The 11856-nt window shown below is 45.1% G+C and overlaps 1 protein-coding gene across 1 annotated transcript; it reads left to right on the top strand.

Annotated features, from left to right (window-relative positions):
- The first annotated feature begins 450 nt into the window (after positions 1-450).
- KDELR3 (KDEL endoplasmic reticulum protein retention receptor 3) lies at positions 451-11850 on the top strand. Its single transcript, XM_006029852.3, has 5 exons — positions 451-1012; positions 3414-3514; positions 4307-4465; positions 5666-5918; positions 9858-11850. Exons 1-5 carry the CDS (start codon positions 922-924, stop codon positions 9896-9898), a joined length of 645 nt encoding a protein of 214 aa, XP_006029914.1. The 5' UTR covers positions 451-921; the 3' UTR covers positions 9899-11850.
- The last annotated feature ends 6 nt before the right edge of the window (positions 11851-11856 follow it).

The raw sequence follows: 11856 nt of genomic DNA, 5'->3' as shown, positions 1-11856 counted from the left end.
TGTCCCAGTCACTCTCCCTACACCAGCTGAGGAAACAAAACTGAGCAAGGCAAAATGTAGGGTGTTTCAGGGCCCCTTCTCTGAGAGCAACCTCTGCTAGACTGGGGAAGAGTTTGCCAAGGAACATGGTGCAAACTCCACCTCTGGAGTCACTGAACACAGGTCTGAACAAAGCCACAGGGAATACAATGCAGGGAGGCAAACTTGCACAGCTCAGACCAAGACAGGCAGCTGAGGCGACTGAACCAGCCTTTTTGTCTCTAAAGGGTCCACTTCTGACGCTGCCAGCACTGTGATCCCTCATCCTGACAAAGTTTGATTATTTCCATCTGTCTTTTCCCCTTTAAGGATATTTTCTGTTGTAATTTGAGAAGACCAAAGGGGAAAAAAAGGCAAATAGCTCAGTTATTCCCGCCTCCTCCTCTTCCCTCCCTCACCCTCCCCATCCAGAGAGGAGCCACGTCACCCATTGCCTGTAGCGGAATAGCTAAAGCGAGCTTGGACTAGGGCTTTCTGGGGGATAAGACCCTACTTTGGACTGGAATAGATCTTCCTGGGAGGGGAGGGAGGGCAGAGATTCCCTTTAGGAACTGCAGGGAGAGAAGAGGCTAGGTAGGAAGCGGGTTTGATAAAATAGACATTAAATATAGCAGGAGGAGGGAAGCACATCCTGGGAGAGAGAGCTGTGCTGGATAAAGTTTTAGCACCAGGCAAGAGAGTTTTACTTCATCTCTGCCAGAAGACAGAAAAGAGACCTCAGACTTTGAGAGAAAGAAGGTTTAATTAGGAGGCAGAGTCAGGGGCAAAGAAAGATCCACTGTGGTTTTAACAAGTGAAAGAGAAAATTGGTTAGGAGAAAGCAGGGGAGTCCCCCAGCCTTCCCTGCCATTCAGAATTAATCTTTGACAAGTTTTTGGGACAATGAATGTCTTCCGGATCCTGGGAGACATCTCCCATTTGCTGGCTATCATCATATTACTGGTCAAGATCTGGAAATCTAAGTCTTGTGCTGGTGAGTCTTCCCCACTTCCCCACCCCACCCGCAGTCTTTTTTTTAGTGTACTTGGGAAGGAGAGTCCCAGTTGGCAGCCTTGGTCTCAAGAGCCATTGAGGGAAATACTCTGTGGAGATTTGGGGGCCTTGGAGAGACATTGCTGCTACCAGGGCTGATAGCAATCTGTTCAAACTTTGCCTGACCATTCCTTTACTGGGTTCCTGGAAAGAATTAAATGCAGCCCTCTCCTCTTTTCTTCTCCCTCTCTCCCTGATTGGAATCTCTCTGCTCTTTCCCCACCATTCCCCTTCTCTGCTGATGCACCTTATTTTATTGGTGGGTGGGTCTCCCTTAGGAGCTTTCCACTCTGTTAGCAGACCTAACTCAACCCAGCATTATTTCCTGGGGCAGACCCAGACACAGGTATGGGCAAACCAGGCAGCCGCCCAGGGCCTAGACAGAAAGGGGGCCTGAAAATGAAAAAAAAAATTTACAATTGCATAACAAAGTTTTAATAGTGCACATACATATACCTAATCCTGCGTTTTTATTTCCACAAATTTGGTTTATATCTATATATGTTTTTTTTCCCCATTGCCCGATTATTATCATCATTATCTCTGGTGAAGGGGGGCCCAATACTTAAAGTTTGCCCTGGGCTGCCAGGAGTCCAGGTACAGCACTGTCCTGAGGAGGTGGGAAGGGTGGTGGAAAAGGTAAGGGATGTGTGTGGAAGAAAGGTGTGGCAATGTGGCAAAACATATTTACTCTTAGCACAGGTGCTTAACTTGGTGATAGCACTAGCTGAATTGTGGAGAGGAGCTTGGTGTGTGTGCAGGCCTTTCTTCTCTTCTCTGCCTATTAGGCTGTAGAAACATTTCCAGGCAAGAGAGAGAGAGAGAGAGAAAGAGAGAGACTAAGAGGCATTGTCGCTAAAGGGCGACTCAATTCCAGAAGGGTAACACCGCAGGCAGCTGATAACTTCCCCTCCCACTACACCTCCCTACTGCTTGAGTTTGTTTGTTGACCAGACAAGAGAGAGGAAGCTGTAACAATGTTCTGCATCTTCCACCTCAGCATCTGAAAGCACTTTGCAAGCCTTAATTTAGCCTCAGCACCCTGTGAGGTGCTTTTTACCCTCATTTCACAGATGAGGAAACTGGGGGCCTGGTGAGGCATGATACACAGAAACGGTTTGCTCCAGGGAGATGAGTTGAATCAGGAATAGAACTCAGAACTAATGTCCATTCCCACATGCCAAGTGCTAAGCTATGCAAGCTACGGAAAGGTCCCCCCTGCCCCTGCCAAGCTGCTCTCTGCAAGAAAACATGATTACTTATTTGCAGAGGGGTTATTTTTAGAGTTTATGCTTTAATTTTCTAATAGACTTTAGGACTGCTGAGATTAAATGAATTTAAAGCCCTGCAAACTGGTGCCTTATCATCACCAGCATTTCAAAGCAGGGTCATCATAGGCAGAAAGAAAGTGGGTTTCCCTCCATTCCACTCTCTTCATCAGCCTCTTTCAAATTGGATACCAAGCTCACTCCCTGTTTGTGGGCTGCTCTGTGATCTCTCTGGTGAGGGAGGTGCCACATCATCATTGCCAAAAAGACATTGGGAGAAAGAGGAACAGCAATTTGGGGCAGACAGGGCCTAAATTGGCCACAAAAAGTGAATTTCCTTGTCACTGTAGGGGTGTTCCTCCCAAGTCAAGCCTGCTGCTGTGCATGCCGGGCCTGCAGGCACCAAGGCTGTCATATAGCAAGGTTTACAAATGTCCAGTACACTCAGTACAATCAGACAAATAGGTTTAAAGATACAGGCTCTGTCACTCCTCCCCTCATCTGCCACCCCTACACATTTTTTCTCCAGTGGTACTATGCACTTTAGTCCCCAGGCTACTTTGCTCTAGCAATGGTAGGCTAATGATCTTCCTCCAGTTCAGGAAAGACACATGTCAGAGTGAAGTGGTCAGTTACTGGATCAGACTGGGCTTAGCTGGAGATGTGTTCCATCCCATCAGTTTTAGGATGATTTCACTCAGAAAACGAAGATGCGTATCTGTCAGAAGATTAACGGCAACAGATATTTTTCATCCAAATCAATTCTACATGTGCTTAGTGAACTAATTTTGATTGCGTATACAAGCAATATCCCAAGAGCCACTAGGGCACTAGGTAAGAGTCCCATTTATTCTCCCAAAACTGCTGTTGTCCCACTTTACACTCAAAAAGTAGTACCAGTTTAGGATTTTGAAGGATTTATTTTGTCCTGGAGCCAGTTCTTTGCTGGAGAAGGTATCCTTCCAGCAAGAGGAGAGGGTGGGTGCACAAGGAGTGGAATTTCAATGGTGATGATGCAGAGGATGAGCTTTGAATACCTTTTCTCTCACGCCTGTCATCTCCCCTGCCACACAGGTATCTCCGGGAAGAGCCAGATCCTTTTTGCTCTTGTCTTCACAACCCGTTATCTTGACCTGTTCACAACCTTCATCTCAATTTACAACACCGTCATGAAGGTAAGGTTGTGCCAGGAATGCGACTGCAAGTGACTGCTTTAGCTCCTTTGTGGAGTTACCTAACAGGAGTAAAGGAGAGATTTTTATTGAATCAGTGCTTCCATTTTTGGGAGAAGGGGGTGATTCCATCTTCTTTACCTCCACTTTCTACAAGGCTCCAAAGTTACACTGGACTGCCATTTACACCAAGAGGGCCCAGCTAAGGTTCCCTTGGAGACCCTGGTCTCCCACTGACCAGACACACTAAGGAACAGCCTGCTCACCACAAGGGCTGAGCAAGTTGCTTCTATAGTACTGCTAGTACCACTGAGACCAGGAGCAGAAGAGTGGGACTCAAGCCTGGATGGTAAGAGTATTAACACCTCGAGCCACCAGGCCAGCGCCTCCTGTAGGGCTTTATTTAGCTAGAACAAACCTGGATCTCCTACACACCAGTACAAAGCAATAACCCCTTGAGACACTGGCTCAGCCACTGCAACACCAAGCAATAACCCCTTGAGACACTGGCTCAGCCCCTGCAGCACTCCTAGCACCAGGAGGGAGAAGAGAACGTCATGGAATCCATCCAAGGTCTTCAACAAGCTGGTGCAGAACCATAATCCCTAGCACCTTGCCTCCAACCAGCATCAGCACTGCCTTAAAAGCAGGTCTTGACAGCAGGTGTTACTGTTAGCACTACCTTAAAAGCAGGTCGTGACGGAGGTGAGCATGCAGCAAGTCAGTTCCCCATGAAGTGGGGAAGGCACAATGGAATACGAGAAAAATATTTTGTTCCTCTGCCTGCCTCCACAGGTCATTTTTCTGCTGTGTGCCTATATCACCGTGTACATGATCTATGGAAAGTTCCGTAAAACATCTGACAGCGAGAACGACTCCTTCCGTCTGGAATTCCTCTTGGTCCCCGTCACAGGCCTGTCGTTCCTGGAGAACCACAACTTCACTGCTTTGGAGGTATGGAAAACAAAAAGGTGGAGGGGCAGGGGAGGGAGGGAGGGGAGAGGATTAGGTAGTGCCCACTTGGTGGAGGCTTAATGTCCTCAAAAGAGGATGGAAGAAATGTTCTTAAAGCAAACCTTGTGAAGGAGAGGCCCAGATGGGCAGCTTTTGAACGTAGATGCTTGTCTCTACTTCACAAAGAGCAGGGTAGGCTTCTGCTGACTTACATCAATCTTCACTCAGAATGGCTACACCTGTAGGTTTGTGCAGCACAGCTCCAGCTGCATCCATAACCTTCTGTCCAGAGGGCACTAATGGTGATACCAGTCCATCCCAACACTGACAGTGGTTTATTGACCACAGTCAACCACTTCTAGTCCCAAGGAATTGGAACAACAGCTGCACTTGCTTTCAGCAGTACTTGTTTTATTAGCCAGAAGACCTGTAAAGATAGTTGCAGCTTTTTTTTTATGTAAATACTTCCCTTTCCCCTGTCCCAAAAAGAAGTCTAACCAACTCAGAACCATTGCCAGGGGCACAGGGCCACAGCCTACATGCACCCTCCTAAGTACCATCACCCTCCTCCTGCCCCTTTCCATCCCACTGCTTGTTTCATGCCCCTGCTAGATCTAGTCTTAAGATAGGTTGCAGGTGCCTATGGGCAAGGATGGTTCATACAACAGCCCACATAAAGAGCTGCAATTTCTGAATGAAAATGTTGAAGGCTCCTGGAAATTAATGCTATTCTTCTAAACCTGGAGTGTCAAACTCATCTGGCCCCATAGGCAAGAGAAAGGTCACTGGATTTGATCTGTAGGCTGAACTGAGTCCAACTCTCTGCGCAGTGCTCAGTCTAGCCTGTGCACCACAAGCACCAGCCCTGGGGCTTGCTGGACACAGCGCGTGGGCTGGATCCAGTTCTGCAGACAGCATTGGGGATCCATATGAGGCACTGAATGCAGCCCATGCTCTGGAGCCCCTGTGCCATGGGTAGTGCTGGATCCAGCTTGTGTTCACAGGCAGCACGTACCATGTGCCAGCTCCAATTGCCATGTGTACACAGTGCCAGGGCCAGAGCCTGTGCATGGGATTGGTTCAATAACCCATAGGTCATATTATAAAGCATCATGGGCCCAATCCGGCCTGTGGGACAGATCCAGCCTGAAGGCCATATATTTGACACCTCTATTCTAAACCATTTCTCTTTTCTCATAGATCCTCTGGACCTTCTCCATCTACCTGGAATCAGTTGCTATCCTTCCACAGCTCTTCATGATCAGTAAGACAGGAGAGGCAGAGACCATTACAACACACTACCTCTTCTTTCTGGGTCTCTACCGTGCTCTCTACATCGCAAATTGGATCTGGCGCTACCACACCGAGAACTTCTATGACCAAATCGCTGTGGTTTCTGGGGTGGTACAAACCATCTTCTACTGTGATTTCTTCTATCTTTATGTCACCAAAGGTAGGTAGGGAGCAGAGAGAGGGAGGGTGGGACCTGGAAGAGAGGTATAATCTACTCAGCAACAAAAACGGTCTATGGGAGGGAGGGGTACATGTGATCTTTTTTTTTTTTAACAGACCTTAGAACAAGTTATGTTGTAGCAGGTTGTATGGGTCTTTACCCTTCTGCATAGCTGCAACTCAAACAGCTATTATGATGCATAAAAACACTGGAGAGAAAGTTACGGTTGTAAAGTCAGACAAGGTTCCCTGGGTGAATCTGATATCTTTTATTAGACTAACCGAAATGGTTGGAGAATAGTTATTAAGCAAGCTTTCGGGTTCAAAAACCCTTCGTCAGGCTAAGGAAGTTTTAGCAGTTGGTGTGTGCTCTTCCTGGATGGAATGAAAAGTAAAGAAGCCAGAGGCTGGGCTGGGGAGTCAGTTGCTTCTGGCTTCTTTACTTTTCATTCCATCCAGGAAGAGCACACACCAACTGCTGAAACTTCCTTAGCCTGACGAAGGGTTTTTGAACCCGAAAGCTTGCTTAATAACTATTCTCCAACCATTTCGGTTAGTCTAATAAAAGATATCAGATTCACCCAGGGAACCTTGTCTGCCTATGTCCTTAGACCAACACAGCTACAACCTAAACCCCTGCAAGGTTGTAAGGTCAAGCATTCAAGTTCAGAAATTCCAGAAGTGCTGTTGTCTGCACAGCCCAGCCTGCTGGTGTAAAAGCATTACATGAACACAAGCTATTTTTTTCCACTGGTCCCTTCATCATTCTATGCACAGGAGGAATAGTGCTCACCAAGCAGCTGTTCGCTATTTTATCTTCCTCATTCAGTATGGGGCCCCAAGCTTTTACTGCATACTATGTAAATCCCATTCTAAATACAGAGTTAATGCCCTCATGGGTTTTTCTGTGGCTCTTATCCAAGGGCTCCACAGCCATTATCAACACCTCTACAAGGTAGGGATTTTCTCCATTTCAAAATGTAGGAAAAATGAAATTTAGAAATGAAAGCCAAAAATGTCAAAACTCCCTACTGATTTCACATTCACACTTTCACATGCCCCTGGCCTAATTTTTTAAAAGAAACACTTCATTTTTAGTGTTTCATATGTTCAGAGAACAGCCAATGCTGCTGTGGATGCTTGGGGGCATTGGCTGTATTTGGTTATAGCTATGGGTACTTGGTATTTCTGCAAATCAAACCCCAGGGTCGCAGGCTGGGCAGAAAGTAAGGAACACAATTAGCCAAAAATCACTGAAAAGCATAGTTTAAGTGACTTCCTATGGGGGGGCAAAGCAATTCTCTGGCAGAATGTAATCCAATTTTCCAGGTGTTACTTAACTACACACACCTCAAGACCCTCTTCTCTCTTGCTTTCCCCAGCCTCATTCACCACACTTTCCACATTCTGCAAGAGGCACAGGATTTTACAGCCTCTTCCAGAATACCACCCTGAATCACATATAAAAGCAGGTCCACCCTCAGGCAAGAGTGCAAGGGGAAAGCTCATATAAAAGCTATTGTAGTGCACATTGTATAGGCACTGGCAATTAGGACATTACTTAACTTTTGAGTCTTTGAATTTGCAACCTTAAACATGTTTGGATTTTGTTGTTAGTTTTGTTTATTAATGTTTGTAATTTCATAGGCTTTGAAAATAGCAAACTGAAAAAAAAAAAAAAAAATCACATGATCCTCAGCATCAGCCATTGACTTGAAACTATTAAGTCCACAGCACAGGCTTCTGCTGCTGTAGCTAAGGAAGTAAGTAATCTGATAGCAACAGCAACATATCATCCTCTGTGTGGACCAGCCACTAGAGGGGATAGCAGATACTTTGCCAGTGACTTGTGCAGCTACACAGCAATACAGGCTGGAGCAGTGGTGTTTGATTCAGAAGCGACAGATTTGCTCCTAGACTCTGGAGGGAAGCATGTCCAGTGGCTTTAGATCCTTTACTCTCTTGTCGTTCACAGCCTGTCTATTCCACACTACAACCCATCTCTGCTTCTCCCCCCTTTCATCCCCAACTCTCTACTCAAGAATTCCCCTCCCCCCCTCACCTCTGCAAACTAATCAAATTGTTTCTTTCTTTCCATGGTACCTAACCAGCAGCAGGGGCACCATTAGTAGCATATGGAAGTGTCATTTCAGCTCCTGTTCCCCAGGAGGGGGAAATGGCCCCAGGGCTTGCAGGAAAAACCATGCTCAGGTCCTACAGCCTGGAGCCAGAGCATGCATGTCTTTGAATTGCAACTGCTGAACATGGCTCTACTTGGGGTGCTGACAAGTAATGTTTTATCACACAATCAGCCCCTTGAAAGCACTCTAAAGCTGCAGAGTGCTTTAAAAAAAGTGCCTGATCACACAACAAATTAACCATCATATAAATGACAGTTCAGATGAAGGCACTCCAAAGCATCTTCATTAACTTCTGTCAGTCTGTGTAGGAGTCTGTAAGATTGGAGGGGAAGGAAGCTGTGAGCTGGGGTTTGTGCGGCCTGTGCTGGAGGGGGAAGCAGGTGGATTGGCAGCCCCCCACCCAGGCAGGGAGCTCCAATCCACCTCCTCCCCTCCCCCCACAGGCTGGGCAAACTCCAGCCCACAGCTCCCTCTCCCTTCCCTTCTCCCCCTCCCATCCTGCAGACAGCATTGGGGGACGGAGCCCTCTGGGAGAGAGACTGCAGACTAACAACCTCTCTGCCTCTACCAAACAGCAAAAAGGGGGGGCGGGGGCACTAAGTCATGGCACTTTCTGTAAAGCGCTATGAGTTACAGTGGGGAGCTAAATGTCTCGCAGCACCCTTTGAGAATACAGACTCCAAGTTCCAGGGACTCAATACAGCCAATTTTAGGCAGACTTTCATACAACAATGCCACTACCACATACACACCAAATTCCAAGCCCCCAAAAATCCATGGAAATGCTATACTTTTTCAAGGAAGTTGCAATGTATAATTTTAAACATGCATTTTCCCTTAATCTTACTCTCAAACAGTCAATTAAATGAAACTTCACAAGGTGTCAGCCTGAGGGGGATGCACAAGCAATTTCAGTTTGAAGAATTAAACTTCAGAAAGTGTTCAAGACCCTGAAAACAGGGTCTTCTAATGGAAAAATAAGTGAAGCAACTTTAATGTGTCACTAGCAGTTCTCTTTAGAATGTATGCTATCATAACATTGCTGGCCACTAGAAGACAACCAAGTGAGGCCAATGTTGTTGAATCCAGATTTAAAAAATACCCACAATACAAAGTTTGTGTTATAAATTTACAGAAGCATTCATTTGTGTAAACATTAAGAAGTTATTCTCCATCTATATAAAATGTTTGAGCTGCTGTCAGGTTTGACTAGAGCCTACACACTGCATGGCTGAATGTGATTCTGAAGAAATTAGGGATTTAAGAGCCTACACATGACTGTGAATCACTGTCCAAGTCAGGATAATTCACAAACTCTCCTGGTTCATGAGTTAATCTGAAGTTTATAAAGCCTCTTTCCCCAAAAGCAGTTTTGCAGTTGCTGGCTCCAACCAAAACAGTTGAATAGGAATGATTCCCTCTTCGCAAACTCATCAGTTTTGCACATATAAACACACTAAACCTATGCACTGCTTTCTCAAGCCATTTCAAGCAGTACCAAAGTTCTTGGTAATACAGCTTGGCACTTCCACTCCGATCCTCTTAGCTGATGTTAGGTTTGCTCTCCTGGCCTTTCTAGCAAGTAGAACAAGTTGACAAGAACATGCACATACCAGAACATTTTAAAATAACCATCTAATTTCTAGCAACCTTCTGCCACCATTTCTTGTCACTCCCTGTAGTTCTGCAAGCTGCCAACCTTAACAATTATCTTGGACCTTAAGTGTCAGGGCATGGGGACTTGCAGAAGTGAGCAAGTTTCCCCAACATCCATTCATTCTCTTTTCTTCTTTGTACAGTCCTGAAGGGAAAGAAGCTAAGTCTTCCAATGCCAGTCTGAAGACACTGCCATTACACATGAAGCTCCTGCAGATGTAGCATCAGGATGACAGCTATTCTTTTCTGCCCCTTATTGGATTTAAAAACAAAAACAAAACAAAACAAAAACCACACAAGAAAAAAGGCTCAGCTACAAATCTCCATCCAGTATCAGGAAAACAAGAGGCTTGGATAGCGAAGATTTTATTTTCTTCATGACTTTTCTTTCAAATGTTTTTTTGAGGGTTTGTTTTTTTGTTTGTTTTGGGTTGGTTTTTTTGCTTAAGTGAATTTATGCTGATAAATGGTAGTGGCTATTGACTAAGTCCTCGCTTCTCACAGTAGGTGTAGCAGTGCAAGCTCTCTCCCTTCCAGCTCCTATTTTCAAAGTCTGCTTAAGGGATCACCTCAAAGGATGAGGCAAGATTTGTCTTCACATCCATTCAATATTCTTTGTTTAAAGACTGCCAACAGGAATGCAGTTGGGTGACATAGGGGTGTTTGCTAACAACTAAACAAAGAATACCAATCTATTTCACAGCTGGTCCTGGGCAACAAGTGATAGATTGACTTTACAATTAATACCATATAAATAGATATGAACTGGCAACCCAAGAGGTAGAGTCACCAGTTCTCATGCTACTTAAGGCCTATAATATTAAGGGAATCTCTTGGTTTCAAACTCCAAGGATGACCACTGAGGACCTTTCAATACTGGAAGTACTCAAACATTCCTCTCCATTCAGTGTCTTCCAATGATAAGTTTCTGATGTTTTACAGAGAGTAAGCATTTTTTATCAAGTTATACTAGCTTACTGACAAGTGCTACCCTAGACTGCATCTTTTATACAAATTGGGGAGGGAATGGAAAATGGGGGTGAAGACAGTTTGCACTGTGTAAATAAAGACAAGTTCAAAATTTTAATGACAGTGTTTTTATTTATACCTACAAAAGAAAACAAGATGGTATCAAAAGGACAATTTACAAACTTAGAAGAGTAACATAGCTCTTAGTATCCTGTGTCTGAACACCACAGATCTATGAATCTCTCAATTCAAGTCTTCGTTAATACAACAGGAATGTGTTCAGAGACCAGCAAGGGTGTGAAACAGAGCACTGATCCCACACAAAAGCCACTTAGCCTTCTGTTGTCGAGATAAGTCCACACAGTACATTGTTTCAGGAAGTGGGAGGGGAGGAGAGATGCCCAACTCATTTGACACTCCCACAAACATTTACAGATTGAAAACAATGCCAACTATAGTAGACAATAATGTTGTCACAAGGGCTCTTTAGCTGGTACATGGAACAGAGCAATAAGCACCAGGTGGGACAGGGGGCAGCAGCACATGCCACTGTGTATAAAACAATCAGGTTAGCACTCAAGGTTGGCCATGAGACTCTGGACTGCAGCTGACCTCAAGTTACGTTAAAACACTGCAAGACTTAGCATAATTGTTTTACACCTGCGCAAGTCCCTGAAGGAAGTGAAAGCTATAGCAGACCACAAGGCAGTCCTGGCAGTCCAGAGAGCCTTTTAAAGCCAGGTGAGCAGTACATCCCATCCCCAAGTCCCTCCATGCCCATAGATACATTTCTGCATCTAACTCACAAATGAAAAAATAGCTCCACACTTGCTTGTGGGGGAGGCAAAAGACAGACCAGTCAGTGCTTGAACAATGAAGAATTCCTTTCTGGCCTTCATTTTAAGACAAGCGCCAAATTTCTTTGCCAAACCAGTAATTTTTTTTTTTTTTTTTTTTAAATAACAACCTTGGTTTATTTTAAGGAAATCAGAAGATGGGTTGAGGGGGACTTATGAGGTCTAACAGTCCACTCCACACTCTCCCCTCAGATTGTGCCAGTAACCTACCTGTACGCTCCACACAAACAAATTACTAGTTCCCCCCAATTATATTAGGGGGGGGGGAAGAAAAAAAAAAAAAAAAAAAAAAAAGAGGGGAAGGAAGGGGGGGCAG

Source organism: Alligator sinensis, unplaced genomic scaffold, assembly GCF_000455745.1.
Source record: "Alligator sinensis unplaced genomic scaffold, ASM45574v1 scaffold215_2, whole genome shotgun sequence".
NCBI lineage: Eukaryota > Metazoa > Chordata > Crocodylia > Alligatoridae > Alligator > Alligator sinensis.
The sequence above is the reverse complement of the archived record's forward strand: the minus strand, read 5'-3'. Positions and strand labels throughout refer to the sequence as shown.